We start from the raw sequence: 20,000 nt of genomic DNA on the forward strand, positions 1-20,000 counted from the left end.
AAGTGAAGTCGTCTCGTTGCGTTTGCTTCAGTGGAGCAGAAATGTTCTGAGTCTACTGATCCACCTCCTCACCTTCAGACCTTCAGACCAGGTCAACTGTCTCCTTACAGCTGGGAAGAGGAAGGGAAGGACGACATGAAGGAAAGGAGGAGTAGAAATAAGCGAAAAAGTAATGAAAAGAAAGCACAGGACAGGAGGCAATGACTGATGTAAGGAAATAAAAACTATGTGAAAGAAACATGAGATTATAGTAAATATCAAGCAGAAAGAGGAGGTGGGGGACACAAAAGTAAATGAGCAGGAGAAAACGGAAAGAGGCAGTGAAGGAAAGAAGGAGATAGTGTGCAGGAAATAACAGGAGGAAGAGAGGGAAATGGCAAAATGGAGCATATGAAGGCAACAAAGTGGAAGAGAAGGAAACACAAAGAGGACATGAAGGACAGAAGAGAAGAAAAGAAAGTAAGGTGGCAGGGAAGGAAGCATGGAAACGGTGAGGAGAGGAGGTCAAGTTGACAAAACAAATTAAGGAAAAATTAATGTGTTTTTGTGAAGGTGAAGATCAGAAAACAGCAAATGTTTGTTTTATTCATGCATTGGACAAAGGAGACATCAGTGTGTCCTTGACGCGTCCTCTCCTTCTCTTTCATTATATAATATAACTCATCTATGAATCATTTAAACGCCACAGATCCACCCCAACGTCTCTGACAATAGAGAAGGGGGTTCTGGGTAATGTGTTCTGTCCGACCATGCATCTGGGCTGACGGACCTCAGAGAATAAAATCCTGAATGAGTCATAAAACACTTTCATCAGGGTTCCTATCAGTCAGCTAATTTTTAGAAAATCAATTCATTGATTATCAAAATAACTTTTTCTGCTGACTAACTTAGTGTGTGTGTGTGTGTGTGTGTGTGTGTGTGTGTGTGTGGGGGGGGGGGGGGATTACATTGCACAGGGTTTTATCTCCGCTCAGAGAGGATTATGGGTAGGATGAGCTGGTGGCTGCTCTCTGATTGGCTGATGTCAATCACTCCCTCAGCTGGGTGGGGGGGCGGGCAGTGTATCGTGTGATCTAGTTTGTCATGTTCACTGAACCAAACCACATTTCACTTCTAGTCCAAAATATATTCATACTATCACAGTCACATTCTGACTCCTCTCAGGTGAGTCACAGACTGACAGCAGCTATTGACTGTGTTTTTTCCACCTGGACGTCTTATGTTTCAGGTGAGTCCTGAGGACGAGGCTCGGAGGAGGAAGAGCACTGAATGTGAGGACCAAACCTGCAGAGAGGATGAAGAGTTTTCAGCGCTGATGTGCGAGGTGAGGATGTATACACACACTCACCAGAGACTGATGACATGAAGGCTCAGGTGAAACGAAAAGGTTCTAGAATGAATGTAGAATGGACATTACACTGTTTGCTGTGGAAATTTTACCGTTCAAAAGAAACTGGCGATTGTTATGGTGACATTATCTCATCGTGTAGACTGGGCCTATAATCACATTCATAATATGTTATGTTAGAATATTGTTAACATGTCAAACACTTATTTTAAAAATACGAAAGTTAATAAGGTAATGTTAACATGTTAGTGTTAAGATATTAATGTTTACATGCTGTTGTTAAAATGTTATGTTAAAACACGAATGTTTACATGCTATTGTTAACATGTTATGTTAAAACACTAATGTTTAGATGCTATTGTTAACATGTTATGTTAAAACACTAATGTTTACATGCTATTGTTAACATGTTATGTTAAAACACTAATGTTTAGATGCTATTGTTAACATGTTATGTTAAAACACTAATGTTTACATGCTATTGTTAACATGTTATGTTAAAACACTAATGTTTACATGCTATTGTTAACATGTTATGTTAAAACACTAATGTTTACATGCTATTGTTAACATGTTATGTTAAAATACTAAATTTAATGTTTATGTTAAAATGTTGACATGCTGTTAGTTTTAAAGTACTAATGTGAATGCATCAGTTCTGTGTTCTGTTAAAATACTAATTTTACAAGCTAGAGTTAAAATATGAAGCGGTGTTTATAGTCATATTTATAACTGTCTGCAGATCAAGTTCTTCTGATTTAACAATGTGAACATGAACAGGTGATGCTTGTTGTTTCAGGTGTTTCTGTGGATGTAGTCCGCTGTGGAACAGCTCACCTTTCAGGTACTAACACTTTTATTACTTTACATCCTACAGTACCTGTTTTTACTTTAAATATAAAACACATGTTTTATTTAGAAAATCAGCTCAGAGAGGAAGAGGAGGGTGAGGGGTGTGAGATGAAGAAAAAAAGGAATGACAGTATGAGAAAGAAAGGAGAAAGTAAGACTGGAAATAAGTCCAGGTAGAAAAGGAGAGAGGTGGAGAACCAGTGGAAGAAGAAAAGAAAGTAGACGGACATGATGACGTTTATTTGTCCAGCACATTTCAACAACGAGGTCATTCAAAGTGCTTCACATAAAAGCATTCAAAACATCAAAACATGAGGCAGAAGAAAAGGAGATTTAAAAACAATGAAGAACATTCATTGAAACACTAGAAAGCAGTGTAAGAAATAAAATGCAGTAGTAAAGTAAAATGCAGAAACGTGTTCATATCCTTGAATGTGGTTGAATTAAAGGCAGCAAACGGAAAAGTCTGCAGTCCTGATTTAAAGGTGAGGGTCTCAGCAGACCTGCAGCTTTCTGGACTTTGTTCAGAAATGTGGAGCAGACACACTGAACGCTGCTTCTCCGTGTTTAGTTCTTTATTAAAGTGTCTTTATTCTTTGATGGCTGGGTCACCTTCATCACCTCTGAGTTACAGCATCATAGTGATGAAGAGTAGAGCTGGGTCACCTTCATCACCTCTGAGTTACAGCATCATAGTGATGAAGAGTAGAGCTGCATCATAGTGATGAAGAGTAGAGCTGCATCATAGTGATGAAGAGTAGAGCTGCATCATAGTGATGAAGAGTAGAGCTGCATCATAGTGATGAAGAGTAGAGCTGCATCATAGTGATGAAGAGTAGAGCTGCATCATAGTGATGAAGAGTAGAGCTGCATCATAGTGATGAAGAGTAGCGCTGCATCATAGTGATGAAGAGTAGAGCTGCGTCATAGTGATGAAGAGTAGAGCAGCATCATAGTGATGAAGAGTAGAGCTGCATCATAGTGATGAAGAGTAGAGCAGCGTCATAGTGATGAAGAGTAGAGCTGCGTCATAGTGATGAAGAGTAGAGCTGCGTCATAGTGATGAAGAGTAGAGCTGCTTCATAGTGATGAAGAGTAGAGCTGCATCATAGTGATGAAGAGTAGAGCTGCATCATAGTGATGAAGAGTAGAGCTGCATCATAGTGATGAAGAGTAGAGCTGCATCATAGTGATGAAGAGTAGAGCAGCATCATAGTGATGAAGAGTAGAGCTGCATCATAGTGATGAAGAGTAGAGCTGCATCATAGTGATGAAGAGTAGAGCAGCATCATAGTGATGAAGAGTAGAGCTGCATCATAGTGATGAAGAGTAGAGCTGCATCATAGTGATGAAGAGTAGAGCTGCATCATAGTGATGAAGAGTAGAGCTGCATCATAGTGATGAAGAGTAGAGCTGCGTCATAGTGATGAAGAGTAGAGCTGCGTCATAGTGATGAAGAGTAGAGCTGCATCATAGTGATGAAGAGTAGAGCTGCGTCATAGTGATGAAGAGTAGAGCTGCGTCATAGTGATGAAGAGTAGAGCTGCGTCATAGTGATGAAGAGTAGAGCTGCTTCATAGTGATGAAGAGTAGAGCTGCATCATAGTGATGAAGAGTAGAGCTGCATCATAGTGATGAAGAGTAGAGCAGCATCATAGTGATGAAGAGTAGAGCAGCATCATAGTGATGAAGAGTAGAGCTGCATCATAGTGATGAAGAGTAGAGCTGCGTCATAGTGATGAAGAGTAGAGCTGCGTCATAGTGATGAAGAGTAGAGCTGCATCATAGTGATGAAGAGTAGAGCTGCATCATAGTGATGAAGAGTAGAGCAGCATCATAGTGATGAAGAGTAGAGCTGCATCATAGTGATGAAGAGTAGAGCTGCGTCATAGTGATGAAGAGTAGAGCTGCATCATAGTGATGAAGAGTAGAGCAGCATCATAGTGATGAAGAGTAGAGCTGCATCATAGTGATGAAGAGTAGAGCTGCGTCATAGTGATGAAGAGTAGAGCTGCTTCATAGTGATGAAGAGTAGAGCTGCATCATAGTGATGAAGAGTAGAGCTGCATCATAGTGATGAAGAGTAGAGCTGCATCATAGTGATGAAGAGTAGAGCTGCATCATAGTGATGAAGAGTAGAGCTGCATCATAGTGATGAAGAGTAGAGCTGCATCATAGTGATGAAGAGTAGAGCTGCATCATAGTGATGAAGAGTAGAGCTGCATCATAGTGATGAAGAGTAGAGCTGCATCATAGTGATGAAGAGTAGAGCTGCATCATAGTGATGAAGAGTAGAGCTGCATCATAGTGATGAAGAGTAGAGCTGCATCATAGTGATGAAGAGTAGAGCTGCATCATAGTGATGAAGAGTAGAGCTGCGTCATAGTGATGAAGAGTAGCGCTGCGTCATAGTGATGAAGAGTAGAGCTGCGTCATAGTGATGAAGAGTAGCGCTGCGTCATAGTGATGAAGAGTAGAGCTGCATCATAGTGATGAAGAGTAGAGCTGCGTCATAGTGATGAAGAGTAGCGCTGCGTCATAGTGATGAAGAGTAGAGCTGCGTCATAGTGATGAAGAGTAGCGCTGCGTCATAGTGATGAAGAGTAGCGCTGCGTCATAGTGATGAAGAGTAGAGCTGCGTCATAGTGATGAAGAGTAGAGCTGGTCATAGTGATGAAGAGTAGAGCTGCATCATAGTGATGAAGAGTAGCGCTGCATCACATGCTCTGACTGTGATGAAGACTCAACACACACATGTAGATGAACGTGTGAAACATGTTGTTCTGTTCACAGCAGTGGAACGTTTCACACACTGAGCACAGATATAGAAGAGATAGAACTGCTGCTGTGTGAAGAGAACACTGCTGCTAACAACAACCTGATGTGTTCAAAGTGTTCACACACAATGTTCTTCACCTTTAGTTCATAGAGCGGCACTTTAAAATAAAAGAGAGCAAAACACTACTTATGAATTCATCATTGAACTTTACCATAACAATGAGATTAATCGCTATTAATCTCGATAAAAAATTGTAATCATTGCCCACAGAATTACGTCTCAGGCAGGAACTAACAAACAGGAAGTCAGACTATATTGAGAGATGGACCAACATGTCATTAGTTTAAGTCTGAACATGAGATTTAATGATTCTGAAAAATAAAAATGTTTTTTTCCATCAAACAAAAGATGAATAACTGTTAAACCCAAAGCTACAAAAAAGAGAGAAGTATCCTACAACTCCCAGAGTGCATTTCAGAATACAAACAGCCAATCGCAGAGCTTTAAAATGTTCATGCTCGACTTTTTCTGCACTTTGAAGATGATAAAACATCCAGCTGTTTAAATCAGTTCACTGTCAGATTCTGACTCCTCCATAGCAACAGCAGCCGAGGTTCATGGATATTGTAGTTTTCAAAGACAGAAATGACGCATTGAAACTTCATCAAATTATCTGGGGTTTTTTTACTGTGAGGACGGACAGCGTCTGTGTGTGACACAGTGATCGATGGCTCCTCATTGGTCCCCTCAGGCAGAACATGGTCATGTGACACTGGACACATCAGACCAGTAGAAACCAGTAGAACACTGGACACATCAGACCAGTAGAAACCAGTAGAACACTGGACACATCAGACCAGTAGAAACCAGTAAAACACTGGACACATCAGACCAGTAGAAACCAGTAAAACACTGAACACATCAGACCAGTAGAACACTGAACACATCAGACCAGTTAGCATGTTAGCTTGTGATAGCTCTGTGTCATTCACATAAACATGCTAATGCTGACATGCTAACGATGCCCTCATTCAGATCAATGGAGCTGCACTTCCTGTTCTGGAAACTGTTTGAGATCAATGTGTCGCCTGAGGCACGCACACACACACACATAGACACACACACATACACAGTACATGTATTGACACACTTGTGAGGACCACCATTCATCTATGTTTTTAGTTTTGGATCCTACAAAGGGAAGCTTTTAAGACAAGGTCCTTACAGTGAAGGTTCGACACTTGGTCCTCACAAAGTCACAATTGTCAAACACACACACAGAATCTTGTGTTTGGACCTTTGTCCAAAATGTTCTCACGGTAACGGCCATGGTCCTCACAAAGGTCATAGTTCAGGAGTACACACACACACACCCCTAAGGACCTATGATATACTTGTGAGGACGGATTTGTTGGTGAGGACTTCTCTACGAGGACACATGTCCTCACAGTGCAGGTCAGAGCCTCCGGGCTCGTCCTCTTAAAGCTACAAAGAGAGACGAGCAGGTGTGTGTGAGAGGGAGGCATGTTTGATGTTGATGAGGGGCGACCGAGCATTGATCTGCACACACACAGAGAGAGAGAGAGTGACAGTAGTGACATAGTCCAGTCCTGGTTGAGGCGTTGTGCTCGGAGGTCGGCGGCGGTTGGCGGGCGTCATTGTCGTGTTTATCTAACTCTTCTTCTTCTGCTGGCAGCACCGACAGACCGACAGCAGAGAAGAAGAAGTCCCAGGATGACTAGTGCGGCCCCGGCCAGGAAGCCGTACCGTAAGGCTCCTCCTCAGCACCGCGAAATGCGTCACGCCCCATCTGTCGCTCCACCTCCACCTGCGCAGCAGCCCGACATCAAACAGGTAAACCGACACCCGTTAAACACAACTCCACCCCTCCCCCGCCTCCCAACCGCCACCTCTCAGTGGCCGCAGGGCTTCGGGTCGCTGCGCGGCCTCGCAACCTCACCGCTCTCGGACAGCGAGCTGGACATCTCCAGTCTGTCCAGCGTGGAGCTCTGTGTCCCACCGCTTTTCAGCGGCCACCGGCACAACCGGACCAGAGCCACGGCGGTGGGCGTCACAGCGAGTCTCTTCGTCGGCTGTGACAGCGAGGATTTTCCAACGCATCGAAAGCTCACCGCAGCCAGGAAACCCTCCTCTTCCTCCTCCGCCCGCGGCGCCAGAGGAGGGCGCCACCACCGCACTCAGACAGCCACGCCTCCGAAGGGGATCCTGAATCCAGCGGTCTCGCTGGGCGTGGAGCACGCCTATGACATCATCAGAAAGGCTAAGTCAGAGGAGCAGCTGGATGACATCAGAGAGCGTGGCGGTGCCCTCCTCCACCTGCCCACCCGCTCTCTGGACCGGTCGGACCAGTGGGCGGCGGCCTCGCGGCGGTCCTCGGACCCGCCTTCTCCCTGCAAGATGGACTGCAACTGGAAGATGCAGGTTCTGGAGGAGAAGGTTCGCTTCTCCAACTTCCTGGACGAAATCACCTGTCGCGTTCTAAGCCCCGCCCACCTGACGCTGCTGGGCAGGACGTCCTCCAGCGAGCGAGGAAGCCCCACCCCCCACCGGCGCCACGGCGTCCCCGCCCACAGGAAGCAGCGGGCGGAGGAGGTTACGTCTGCCGACCGTAGGAGGCGCTGGGACGACTGGGTGGCGGCCATACAGCGGCCCGGCAGCTGGTACCAGCCGCTGCAGGAAGAGAGGGCGGGGCAGGAGACCCTGCGGTGGCACAGTGGCGTCACAGAAAGGGCGGGGCCTAAAGAGGAGGTGTGGAGTGTAAATAGAGGAGTAAAGATGGAGGTTCAGGAGACAGAGGAGCCACTAAGGCACAAACACAGACCTGCTTCTAATCAGTCTCTTCTGTCCCACATCAAGGTATGTCAGAGGGGGGGGGGGGGGCACCTTCATCATCATCATCATCATCATCATCATCTCCTCCTTAAAATGTTTTATTATGAAAGGTCTTAAAGTTCTGCATTAAGATATGAAGTTTCTTGTTCAGGTCCAGGTCCACACTGGTTCAGGTTCAGACCGTGTCCTCTCTGGGTGTCTCCAGATAGCGATGATGCTAAGCTAAAGAACACATCAGTATGTTTAGTTATATAATATAAACAGTTATAGATATAATATACATAAAACACATCCGTATGTTTAGTTATATAATATAAACAGTTGTGTATATAATATACATGAAACACATCCGTATGTTTAGTTATATAATATAAACAGTTATAGATATAATATACATGAAACACATCCGTATGTTTAGTTATATAATATAAACAGTTATAGATATAATATACATAAAACACATCAGTATGTTTAGTTATATAATATAAACAGTTATAGATATAATATACATAAAACACATCAGTATGTTTAGTTATATAATATAAACAGTTGTGTATATAATATACATAAAACACATCAGTATGTTTAGTTATATAATATAAACAGTTATAGATATAATATACATAAAACACATCAGTATGTTTAGTTATATAATATAAACAGTTGTGTATATAATATACATAAAACACATCAGTATGTTTAGTTATATAATATAAACAGTTATAGATATAATATACATAAAACACATCCGTATGTTTAGTTATATAATATAAACAGTTATAGATATAATATACATAAAACACATCAGTATGTTTAGTTATATAATATAAACAGTTATAGATATAATATACATAAAACACATCAACATGTTTAGTTATATAATATAAACAGTTATAGATATAATATACATAAAACACATCAGTATGTTTAGTTATATAATATAAACAGTTATAGATATAATATACACTATGTCTCACTCCTTATTATTCTCTGAAGAACATATTTTTTACAGATTGTTGACCAGCACAGGCGGAGGTTTTACAAGACTTTTTTCTGCTTGTGAATACAAACTTTTATTTTTAACTGATTTAATTCCTTTACAAGCTGTGGTCCAAACGGCCTGTCACAAACCGAAATAATAAACTTATCAATTATTAACCTTTTTCATGTTTTTGAAGGCTGAGAGTGACCAAACTCTATTGAAAGACAGTGTTTTTATTCAACATTAAAATAATCAATCAAGTTAGGTTTCATCTTCAGACCGCAGCGTTAGTCCCTGGAATACCCAGAATGCAACAGTACAAAGGTCAGGAGATGAAACATAAATCTATCATAATGCAACCATCGGCTTTTAATCTCCACATGCTCTGATATTGATCGCCAAGAATGAACTTCAGGGAACTGATAAATTGTTTATAATAAATAATCACAGCAGAAACCTGCAGCTGCAGAACGCAGCAATCTGATTGGCCTTTTAGTAGCTTAGTTATTGATTTTACGGCTCTGGAGGCGATAGATCAGCTGAGAGGTTCCATTGTGTAAAAATCCAGTGCATTCTGGGATAGGACGTGTTTCCATACGTCGACAGAGATCGATGAAGAAACAGGAAACATCTGTCATCTCATTGACGTTTACTGACCTGACATCACTGATGGGTCACATGTCGGTCATCTGATCTATCGTGTGATCAGTCGAATAAGAGCAGCAGTCCAGCAAAAGTCCTCAATTTAGGAGAAAGTTTTAAAATTCCAGTCAGGTGGAGTTCCAATCAATCAATAGTCGCAATCAAAATATATATTTACTTTTGATGTTTTTATTTTAACAATAAACAATGTTTGTACGGCTACAGCTAACTATTTATTTATACTTGTGTATTAGGGCCCGAGCACCGACGTAGTTGGAGCGGAGGACCTATTGTTATTCTGTTTATTATTATCGTACGTGTTTGTCGCAAAAAGGAGGTGCTTGGGATACTGGCAATTTTTTGAAATTTGGCACGCAAGCCAGAATTTGCAAAAAATTCAGTCTGATTGGGGTGTCCAGCTGCAGTATGGCATATTGGCTATAGCGATAGCGCCCCCTATTGAGTAGTCCCAACATTGGGTTTCACCGAGCTGTATAAAATGTGGTAGGTGTGTGGATCATGATGGGACGTACAAAAAATCCAATTCCAAACACCAAGTCGGCCATTTTTAATTTGATGACCTTTTTGGACCATTTCAAGGAGCCCTACTTTAACGAACTCCTCCTAGAGTATTAATCTGATTGACTTCAGATTCGGCTAATCTGCTCTTGAGACCTTGGCAGTGAAAAGTTACTCAAAGATCAAAAAGTTATCGAACTATGTGGCCGTGGCGTGGCGTCAAAGAAACACCATTCGCCACGAAACAGGATGTTGTTGTAACTCGGCCGTACATTGTCGAATCTGCTCAAAATCTCTCATATGTCATAACATCCTGACCCGGAACACATCTATATGATAATTTAGAATCATAGTGATAGCGCCACCTAGTGGAACTGGAAGTTGTACGCTTCGTACTTTGACATCCTGCTCCTCACAGATTAATCAGATCCCTCTCAAATGTTGTCAAACAAGCCTTAAGACCTTGATAATGCTTCGTTGTGAAGATTGTAAGAAGTTACTGAAGGGCGGCGACGTGGCGGCTCTGCGAATTTCGATCCTTCGCCATGAACGAATAAACTGATGTATCTCGACTCCACATCATCAGATCTTTACCAGATGTCACATGCTTGATTAGACTCCAGGCCTAAGGACATCCGCAGGCCAATTTTGAATCAGTCATAGCGCCACCTACTGGTAACAGGAAGTTAAAGTCTTTATACTTTGGCTTGGTTCTCTTAGTAGGTAAATCAGATCAACATCAAGTTAGTTCCACACAAATGTAAGAAGTTCATAATGCCAGATCATGAAGCTTTTAATGTTTCGTCGAACGCCGTTGTGGTGGCGACGCAGTCTTCGCCGTGAAAAACGAAGGTAATTTTGAGAGGCTAAAAATGCTCGAAACGTGAACAAACTTGGCACACAGATTACAAGCCCAGAATTTAGTAAGATAATATGATTTTATTCGTTCAGAGTGGCAAATCGGCTCAATAGCGCCCCCTACAAAACTTCGACGAAGCAGCCCTCGCTGTACGTTTCACATAGATGTGATTTGTTTGCTCTGTAAAATGTAAAATCTCACTTTTGGCTCTCAAAGTCCAAAAGTCTGCCAGAAGAATCAAATAAGTGATTATAGTGAAACTGGTTATTGATCTTTCCAATAACAATGATGAATAGTAGTTATTGTTTCCATTCAAGAGCTCTGAACTTTTTATGAAATGATTAATATTTTATAAGTTATGAACTGTAACTAAATCTATAGATTCAGTAACTATAAGGGTTTTGAGTTCAACACTGTGGATGTTTGAAGTGTTTCCTCTCCGTGGTTCCGCTTCAGACTTCAGTGGCTTCTTCCTCGGTTAATGCTTCACCCTTCCACCAAGTTTCATTACAATCTGACCTGTAGTTCTCCAATCACCCTGCTGACCGTCCTCAGGCTCCGCCTCCAGCAGGTGAAAACAGGATGATGATGACTATGAGGTCACCGTGTCGGGTTACAGATATTTTCATGTTCTAACGTTTCTAAGCAGCTTGTCTTTGAAGCCAAACCTTTGTAACGTCATGAAACATCAAGAAAATTATTTCTGTTTGATTATGATGAAAGATGTATTAATAAATAAATATATGTATTTGTACATTAATACCCGAGACTGACCTCCATTTGTTGTGTTCCAGGAGGCGTTATCAGACTCTGACCGGATCAGGTGAGATTCATAGCAATCTAATGTTTTATTGGTAATATTATTATCAACATTAGCGCTGCTTCATCAGCTTACATGATGATTATCATATGATTATTAGTTATCAATGATCATTTAAGAACAGCATTGACTCTTCTTTCAGCCACGATTTTCCCAACTGATGTGTTCATTGTACTTTTAATTGTAATGATTTATAGTATATATACATATATATATACAATATTTACCTGAGATGTAGTACAGTAAAAAGCACTACATTCATTTAAAGTACAAGTACCCCACAACAGCCCAGTAGTTTGTTTATATGTACTTCATGTTAAACTCAGAGACCGTCTTCCTGTTATGACCTCACTGACCTCTGACCCCCACTACCCAGAATCCTCCAGCAGCAGAATGAGGATCTACAGCGACGCCTCTCTCTCTCCAACCACAAGATGGAGGCCATGGAGGCGGAGTTTGACAGCAGCCGTCACTACATGGAGGCGGAGCTAAGCCGGACCAGAGACGACCTGGACAAGATGAGGGACAAGTTCTGCAGGTGAGGACTCTGATGATCCGGATCAGTTATATTCGATCAGACTCGACTGTGACTCGTCTGTGACTCGTCTGTGACTCGTCTGACTCGTCTGTGACTCGTCTGTGACTCGTCTGTGACTCGTCTGTGACTCGTCTGTGACTCGTCTGTGACTCGTCTGTGACTCGTCTGTGACTCGTCTGTGACTCGTCTGTGACTCTTCGGTGACTCGTCTGTGACTCGTCTGTGACTCGTCTGTGACTCGTCTGTGACTCGTCTGACTCTTCGGTGACTCGTCTGTGACTCGTCTGTGACTTGTCTGACTCTTCGGTGACTCGTCTGTGACTCGTCTGACTCGTCTGTGACTCGTCTGTGACTCGTCTGTGACTCGTCTGTGACTCGTCTGTGACTCGTCTGACTCTTCGGTGACTCGTCTGTGACTCGTCTGACTCATCTGTGACTCGTCTGTGACTCTTCGGTGACTCTTCGGTGACTCGTCTGTGACTCGTCTGACTCTTCGGTGACTCGTCTGTGACTCGTCTGTGACTCGTCGGTGACTCGTCTGTGACTCGTCTGTGACTCGTCTGACTCTTCTGTGACTCGTCTGTGACTCGTCTGACTCTTCGGTGACTCGTCTGTGACTCGTCTGTGACTCGTCTGACTCTTCGGTGACTCGTCTGTGACTCGTCTGACTCGTCGGTGACTCGTCTGTCACTCTTCGGTGACTCGTCTGTGACTAGTCTATAACTGAGCTCAGTAACACTTTTCTTTCTTTACAGACTCCAGAACAGCTACACAGCATCTCAGAGAGCCAATCAGGATCTAGAAGAGAAGCTTCACGCACTGGTAAACTTTCACCTTTGTGCGTGTGTGTGTGTGTGTGTGTGTGTGTGTGTGTGTGTGTGTGTGTGTGTGTGTGTGTGTGTGTGTGTGTGTGTGTGTGTGTTTGTTTTTATTGATCACACTCGCTGATCAATGACAAAATTAAAATACGCTCTGTCTCCTCTGTGTCTCCTCTCCTCTTTTATGTCCGTCTTCCGTCTCCTACGCGTTGATGTCACTCAGACAAGGCGTCTCTCTGTCCAATCAGATTGTCTGATTTAATGAAATGTGTCTCGTTGTGATGTCCTTTCATCTTCTGTCTCCTCTTTGTCTCCTCTTCCTTCATGCTGCTCTGTGATGGACCGACTCATCTTCATCCTTCATCCTTCATCAGGCTGCTGTCAGTCAGACTTGGGTTCATGCAGTTGGGTTTATTCATGTTCTTCCTCCTCCTAACTCTTCTTCTGTGGTGTTTCTGTCCGAAGCTACCAAACATTGATCTGATTCAACTGATTTTATATTTATTTAACATTATTGTTGGAATGCTGTTCAGCATTCCAACTATTGTTCTTCGAATCTTTATTTAACTTCTTCTATTTCTTCCATCCCACCTCTTCTTCGCCTTCATTTGTTAAGCTACAGAAACCATTCAACTATCAAAATGTTCAGCTCTTTCACCAGAGGGGTGCTATGACTTTTCATATTTCTAACCTTTAAACCTTTTGAATTATTAAGCTTTTTATTTTCAATGGGATCTCTATGGAGAATATTTTCAAATCCTCTTAAACTTCTTCAACTTTCAAATCCTTCAACTTCCTCATACCTTCAGCTACAGACACCATTTCAACTTTCAAATGTTGAGAAAACCCTCAACTATTGCCAACATGATTCAGCTTTTTGATATCTTTTAAACTTTTTGAACTGCAGCAATTTAACTTTTATGATTTTTCAGCCCTTTTCTGACTTTATAATGGGTGTGTATTGCGCAGCTTAGAGTGCGTGATGTCACCGCTAGAGTGAAGAGCAGCTTGAGATTCTTGTGAAAAAAACATTTGTATTTTGCCACTGTGTCCACAATCTTCACTCTTCATGCATACTTTCTGGATGTAGAAGTAGCTAATATTGTCCTTGTCGTAGAAAAATTACTGTGGAATCCCACAGATTTCCACATTTGACACGGAAGCCGTTAATTGAGAGGAAAACCAACTTTCTGCTCCATAGAGACCAATGTTAAATTTTGCTTCAAAAACATCTTCCACAGAACACGGTACCCCATTTCTAGATCGCCAGTTAAGCCACATTTTTTAGACTACAGACACAGGTTTTACAGGATCTGTTCTTCAACTCATCCTTCCCCTCAATTATTAATATCGGAGCAATAGGAGCTACGGTTACGGGAGTTTTGATGATTTGTTTGAGAGGTGTTTCCCTGTTTTATCTCCATGAAATGGCTTCAGGCACACAGGTGTTTGCACACACATGATTTGTTGCAGCTGTTACATGTTGCAGCTCGGCCAATCAGATATGAGTATTCTGATAAGTTTCCTGATTCGAGTGACATTTACACACACCGCGACACAAGAGGGAGAGACGAGGAAAGACATGGCAGAGCAGGACAATCGTCATGTAAGCTGTAAAAGATAAAACATCGGACAATCTCCAAATGAGAAAGTTTGCCAGCGATATCAGTCTCTCTCGCTCTCTCTCACTCACTCACTCACTAATTCTTTCCTCTCTCTCTCTCTGTCTGTCTCTCTCTCATACAGTCATTCAGGTCATAGAGACTTTTAGAGGACCCCCCCCCCCACACATACACACCCCATTGCAAAATAAAAGCCCCAAAGAGTGAATTCTAATTGAAATACTTGTGATGAAGCCAGGCATTTAATAACCTCTGTTTATGTGTGTCAGACATTATGATTATGTCTCCTCTCCCCCCCACTCAGCCCCACCCTTTCAAAATAAAAGACCCATGGATTAACTGTATTTAAACAAGCTCAAAATTAGGCTTTTTTGTTTAAAAAATGAATGCTTACTAATACTGTGACAACTACTACTGCTGCTGCTAATATAGTATTACTGCGACTACGACTTCTACTATAACTTTTGCTGTTGCTACTATTACTACTACTACTGCTACTGCTATTACTGCTACCATCAATATTATTACTACCACTACTGCTATTACTACCACTACTACTACTATTACTTATACGACCACTGCTACTACTACTACTGCTATTCATGCTACTAAAAGTAATAATACTACTACAGCTATTAGTATGACTGCTACTAGTACTACTACTACTGCTACATCTTCTACTGCCATTACTATTACTACTACTGCTACCAGTGGCGGCTGGTCAATAGAGGGCCATGGGGCATGGCCCCACCATGAGCCACACAAAAAAAAAAAAAAAAAAAAATTATAATCATAAATTATACAAATTGTCAATATTTGTGTTTTTGAACTATGGAATGTACCCATTAATGTGTGTAAAATATGATATCTGCGCAAAATATATCCTTTTCCTGCTCGTGCTCTCTGCCTGTGTGCACGACACTCTGAGAACGCGCAGCTTGGGGGGCCTGATCGTTTTGGCCCAAAAGAGGCGGGTCTATGAAGCAGTTTAGCCAATTGCTGATTCAAGATATAAATGAGTGACATACAATTTAGCCAATCAGCGCCCTCAAATAGATTCAGCGTGGGGCAGAACGATCAGGCCCCCCTCGCTGCACGTTCTCGTCAGGAGAAGTCTCGACAGGCGAGCACTCCTCCTCCAAGACCCGTTTGAGAGGAGAACTTTGAGGAGATTCTGCAGCCAAAGAGCTGATATCAGATCAGCCTGACCTCACAATCAGACAGCAGACTCGCGGGAAAGGGAAGCAGCACATGAAGCTTCTGTACTAGCTGTACACCAGACAGGTTTGGCTAGCTGCATGACGTCATGCTAATCATTTATTTAGCTTTTTAAAACAACGGGGACGGATCCAGCACGGACAGTTACGGGAGTGAGGGATGAGGAGGTAAGGAAACATGAGAACACCAGGACACACATGAGAACTCTGTCAAGCTACATATTAGGCAAAGTGAACATCTTTTCTTCTACATAGTTGTCCTCAGTCTCATCTGCTTAACTTGGTCATGGAGGCATCAACATGTAATAGAGATGTTAAATTAACAGTGAAAGCTCATCATAGCTTAATTTAACATCAGTATTCATAATTGTTGGAATGCTGTTTAAGCATATTTCCAACAAATAACTATTGTTATCCTGTTTCTTTATTCAACTTCTATTTCTTCCGTGCCCCTCTTCTCCTCCTTCATTTTTTAAGCTACAGAAACCGTTCAACTATTAAAATGTTCAGCTCTTTCACCAGAGGTGTGCTATGACTTTTTATATTTCTAACCTTTAAACTTTTTGAATTATTAAGCTTTTTATTTTTTCAATAGGATCTCTATGGAGAATATTTTCAAATGGCTTCAGGCACACAGGTGTTCGCGATTGAGCCAATTAGTGATGTTGATAAACACACAGACTCACAGACACACGCGCACATACACTCCTCTCCCTCTCTCTCTCTGTGTCTCTCATACAGTCATTCAGGTCTTAGGGATCTTTAGAGGTCTTTCCCCCCTCCTCTACCCCCCCCCCCCCCACACACACACACACACACACACACACACCCCATTTCAAAATAAAAGCCCCAGAGAGTGAATTCTAACTGAACTGCTTGTGATGAAGCCGGTCATTTAATAACCTCTGTTTATGTGTCAAACATGATGATTATGTCTCCTCTCCCCCTCCCTCCCCCACCCAGTCCCACCCTTTCAAAATAAAAGCCTCATGGATTAACTGTATTTAAACGTTTCGCTCAAAATTAGGCTTTTTTGTTGAAATAATGAATGCTCTTACTAACACTGCGACAACTACTACTACTGCTAATATTTCTAGTATTGCCACTACTACTACAACTTTTGCTGTTGCTACTATTACTACTACTGCTACTGCTATTACTGCTACCATAAATATTATTACTACCACTACTGCTATTACTACCACTACCACTACTATTATTACTGATACCACAACTGCTAATACTGCTATTCCTGCTACTACCAGTACGAATAACCAGTACTAATACTACTACATTAGTACGACTGCTGATACTACTACTTCTACTACTTCTAATTACAAATACTTCGACGACAACTTCTACTACTACTGCTACTACAACTATCACTACTGCTACAACTAGTACTTATTCAAATGCTACTCATACTTATACTGCGAATAATACTTCTACTACAACAAATATCACTACTGCTGGAATTCTTTTAAGCTACAGAAACCGTTCGAATATCAAAATGTTCAGCTCTTTCAGGAGAGGGGTGACATAACTTCATATTTGTAATCTTTTTGAATTATTCAGCTTTTTGCAATTGTTTTTAAATTGGATATCTATTTTCAGCAATGTTTTTGAGATTCATTTCAGCTTTCAGCATTCCAACGCATTTTCAGCAGGAAATGCATTTTCTAGTTAATTAATATTATTGTTATTATTAATTAATTCATATTATTGTGTTATTAATATCATTGTGTTGTTATTATTATTGTATTATTAATTAATTCATATTATTATTCATTAATGTATATGAATGTATACTTATTAGTTAATTGATGTTATTCTATAATTATTCATTTATAAAGGATGAATATTAAAATACTGTTTTTTATCATATTTTCAATAAAAAAAAAAAATGATGTAAAACTAATCATGATTTTGACATTCCCAGTTTATCTGAATGTAGGCCCGCGTCCTGTCACCTCAGGCTCCTGATTGGCTGCCTCACTCTGATGACAGTTGATGATGTCATGTCTATGCTCCTCCCATAGCTACGGAAGGTGGAGAGGGACAAAAAGACGATGGACCAGGAGATCGTGGAGCTCACCAACAAGCTTCTGGACGCCAAGAACACCATCGACCGTCTGGAGGAGCTCAACGTGAGTACAAGCAATCTGATATTAGTACTACTAATACTCTGATACTAGTACTACTGTGGTATGAGTCAAAATACTCTGATACTAGTACTACTGTGGTATGAGTCCAAGTACTCTGATACTAGTACTACTGTGGTATTAGTCAAAGTACTCTGATACTAGTACTACTGTGGTATGAGTCCAAGTACTCTGATACTAGTACTACTGCGGTATGAGTCAAAATACTCTGATACTAGTACTGCTGTGGTATGAGTCCAAGTACTCTGATACTAGTACTACTGTGGTATGAGTCCAAGTACTCTGATACTCGTACTACTGTAGTATTAGTCTAAGTCCAAGTACCAACACGAGAGTGTCGGAAAGCTGAGCGCAGGTGGCGAAAAACGAATCTCCAGGTTCACTGTGACATCTATAAAGAGAGACTTCGCAATTATAATTTGGAACTTAGAAATGCAAGGCAGCCATTCTTCTCTGACATCATAACCAAAAACAAGAACAATACACGCGCCTTATTTGCTACCGTCGACAGGCTAACAAACCCTCCAGTGTCGGTAGCTGCTGAACTCCAATCCACCTGGGCATGCAATCAATCTGCCTCCTTTTTTACTGACAAAATTCAGAAAATTAGACAAGCAGTCAGTGCCTCCACATCAACCACAGGATATGTGTTGTCCCGATCTCTGAATAGCATCCATTCAAATATCATGACACAATTTCATTCAATCGACCGTAGAAGCCTAGAAGACATCATACAACATCTGAAGTCATCCTCCTGCTGCTTGGATATTCTACCAACACACTTTTTCAAAAATATTTCAAACTGCATGACCACTGATCTCTTACAAATTGTAAACACATCCCTTCTCTCAGGTGTCTTCCCACAAGCCCTAAAAACTGCAGTTATTAAACCGCTCCTAAAGAAAGCTAGTTTAGACTCCGCAACGATGAAAAATTATAGGCCAATATCAAACCTCCCATTTTTGAGTAAAATAATTGAAAAAGCGGTTTTCCAACAGCTGAACAACTTCTTGGCCGTAAATAACTGCTTTGATGTTTTCCAGTCAGGCTTTCGACAGCACCACAGCACTGAAACTGCTCTTGTTAAGGTTTTCAACGACATCCACTTAAACATAGACAATGGCAGAAGTTCAGTCTTAGTGTTACTAGATCTCAGTGCTGCATTCGACACGGTCGACCATGCCATACTCCTAGAAAGACTAAACATCTGGGTGGGACTCTCTGGCACAGCACTTAACTGGTTTGAATCCTACTTGAAGGACCGAGAATACTTTGTGTCTGTAGCTCATTACACATCGGAGCTGACTAAAATGACATGTGGTGTTCCCCAAGGTTCAATACTGGGGCCTCTTCTGTTCAACATCTACATGCTTCCACTAGCTCAGATTATGGAAAACAACAAAGTGTGTTATCATAATTATGCAGACGACACACAAATCTACATAACTATGTCACCAGGGGACTATAATCCCATACAAGGGCTGGGTAACTGCATTGAACAAACCAACAACTGGATGTGCCAGAATTTTCTTCAATTAAACAAAGATAAAACAGAAGTAATTGTTTTTGGTACCAAGGATGAACAATTGAAAATCACCGCTCAGCTTCAGTCACTGATGTTAAAACCCACAAACCAAGCCAGAAATCTAGGTGTAGTTATGGATTCAGACCTCAACCTGAACAGCCATATCAAGACAATTACAAAATCAGCCTCCTATCACCTGAAGAATATATCAAGGATTAGAGGACTTATGTCTCAACAGGATGTGTAAAACTTGTCCACGCATTTATCTTCAGCAGACTGGACTACTGTAACGGTGTGTTTACAGGTCTCTGTAAAAAGTCCGTCAGAAAGCTGCAGCTGATTCAGAACGCTGCAGCTCGAGTCCTCACTAAGACCAGGAGGGTGGACCACATCACTCCAGTTCTGAGGTCTTTGCACTGGCTTCCTGTCCAACAAAGAATTGACTTTAAAATCCTGCTGTTGGT

At 41.6% G+C, this 20,000-nt stretch overlaps 1 protein-coding gene across 3 annotated transcripts in view; it reads left to right on the forward strand.

Annotated features, from left to right (window-relative positions):
• tjap1 (tight junction associated protein 1 (peripheral)) overlaps positions 1–20,000 on the forward strand; it is a 41,461-nt gene that overhangs the window by 14,285 nt on the left and 7,176 nt on the right. For 2 of the 3 annotated variants that reach the window (XM_079280715.1, XM_079280714.1), the window contains 7 exons: positions 1,229–1,324; positions 2,148–2,192; positions 6,676–6,833; positions 11,629–11,657; positions 12,031–12,192; positions 12,948–13,014; positions 17,889–17,996. In XM_079280715.1, coding sequence (XP_079136841.1) covers positions 6,714–6,833; positions 11,629–11,657; positions 12,031–12,192; positions 12,948–13,014; positions 17,889–17,996 — 486 coding nt within the window. In that variant the 5' untranslated portion in view covers positions 1,229–1,324; positions 2,148–2,192; positions 6,676–6,713. Of the gene's footprint in view, positions 1–1,228; positions 1,325–2,147; positions 2,193–6,675; positions 6,834–7,764; positions 7,857–11,628; positions 11,658–12,030; positions 12,193–12,947; positions 13,015–17,888; positions 17,997–20,000 lie in introns of those variants that run through there. The other variant, XM_079280716.1, reaches the window with a different exon arrangement.

Source organism: Melanostigma gelatinosum, assembly GCF_949748355.1.
Source record: "Melanostigma gelatinosum genome assembly, chromosome: 12".
Classification (NCBI taxonomy): Eukaryota; Metazoa; Chordata; class Actinopteri; order Perciformes; family Zoarcidae; genus Melanostigma; species Melanostigma gelatinosum.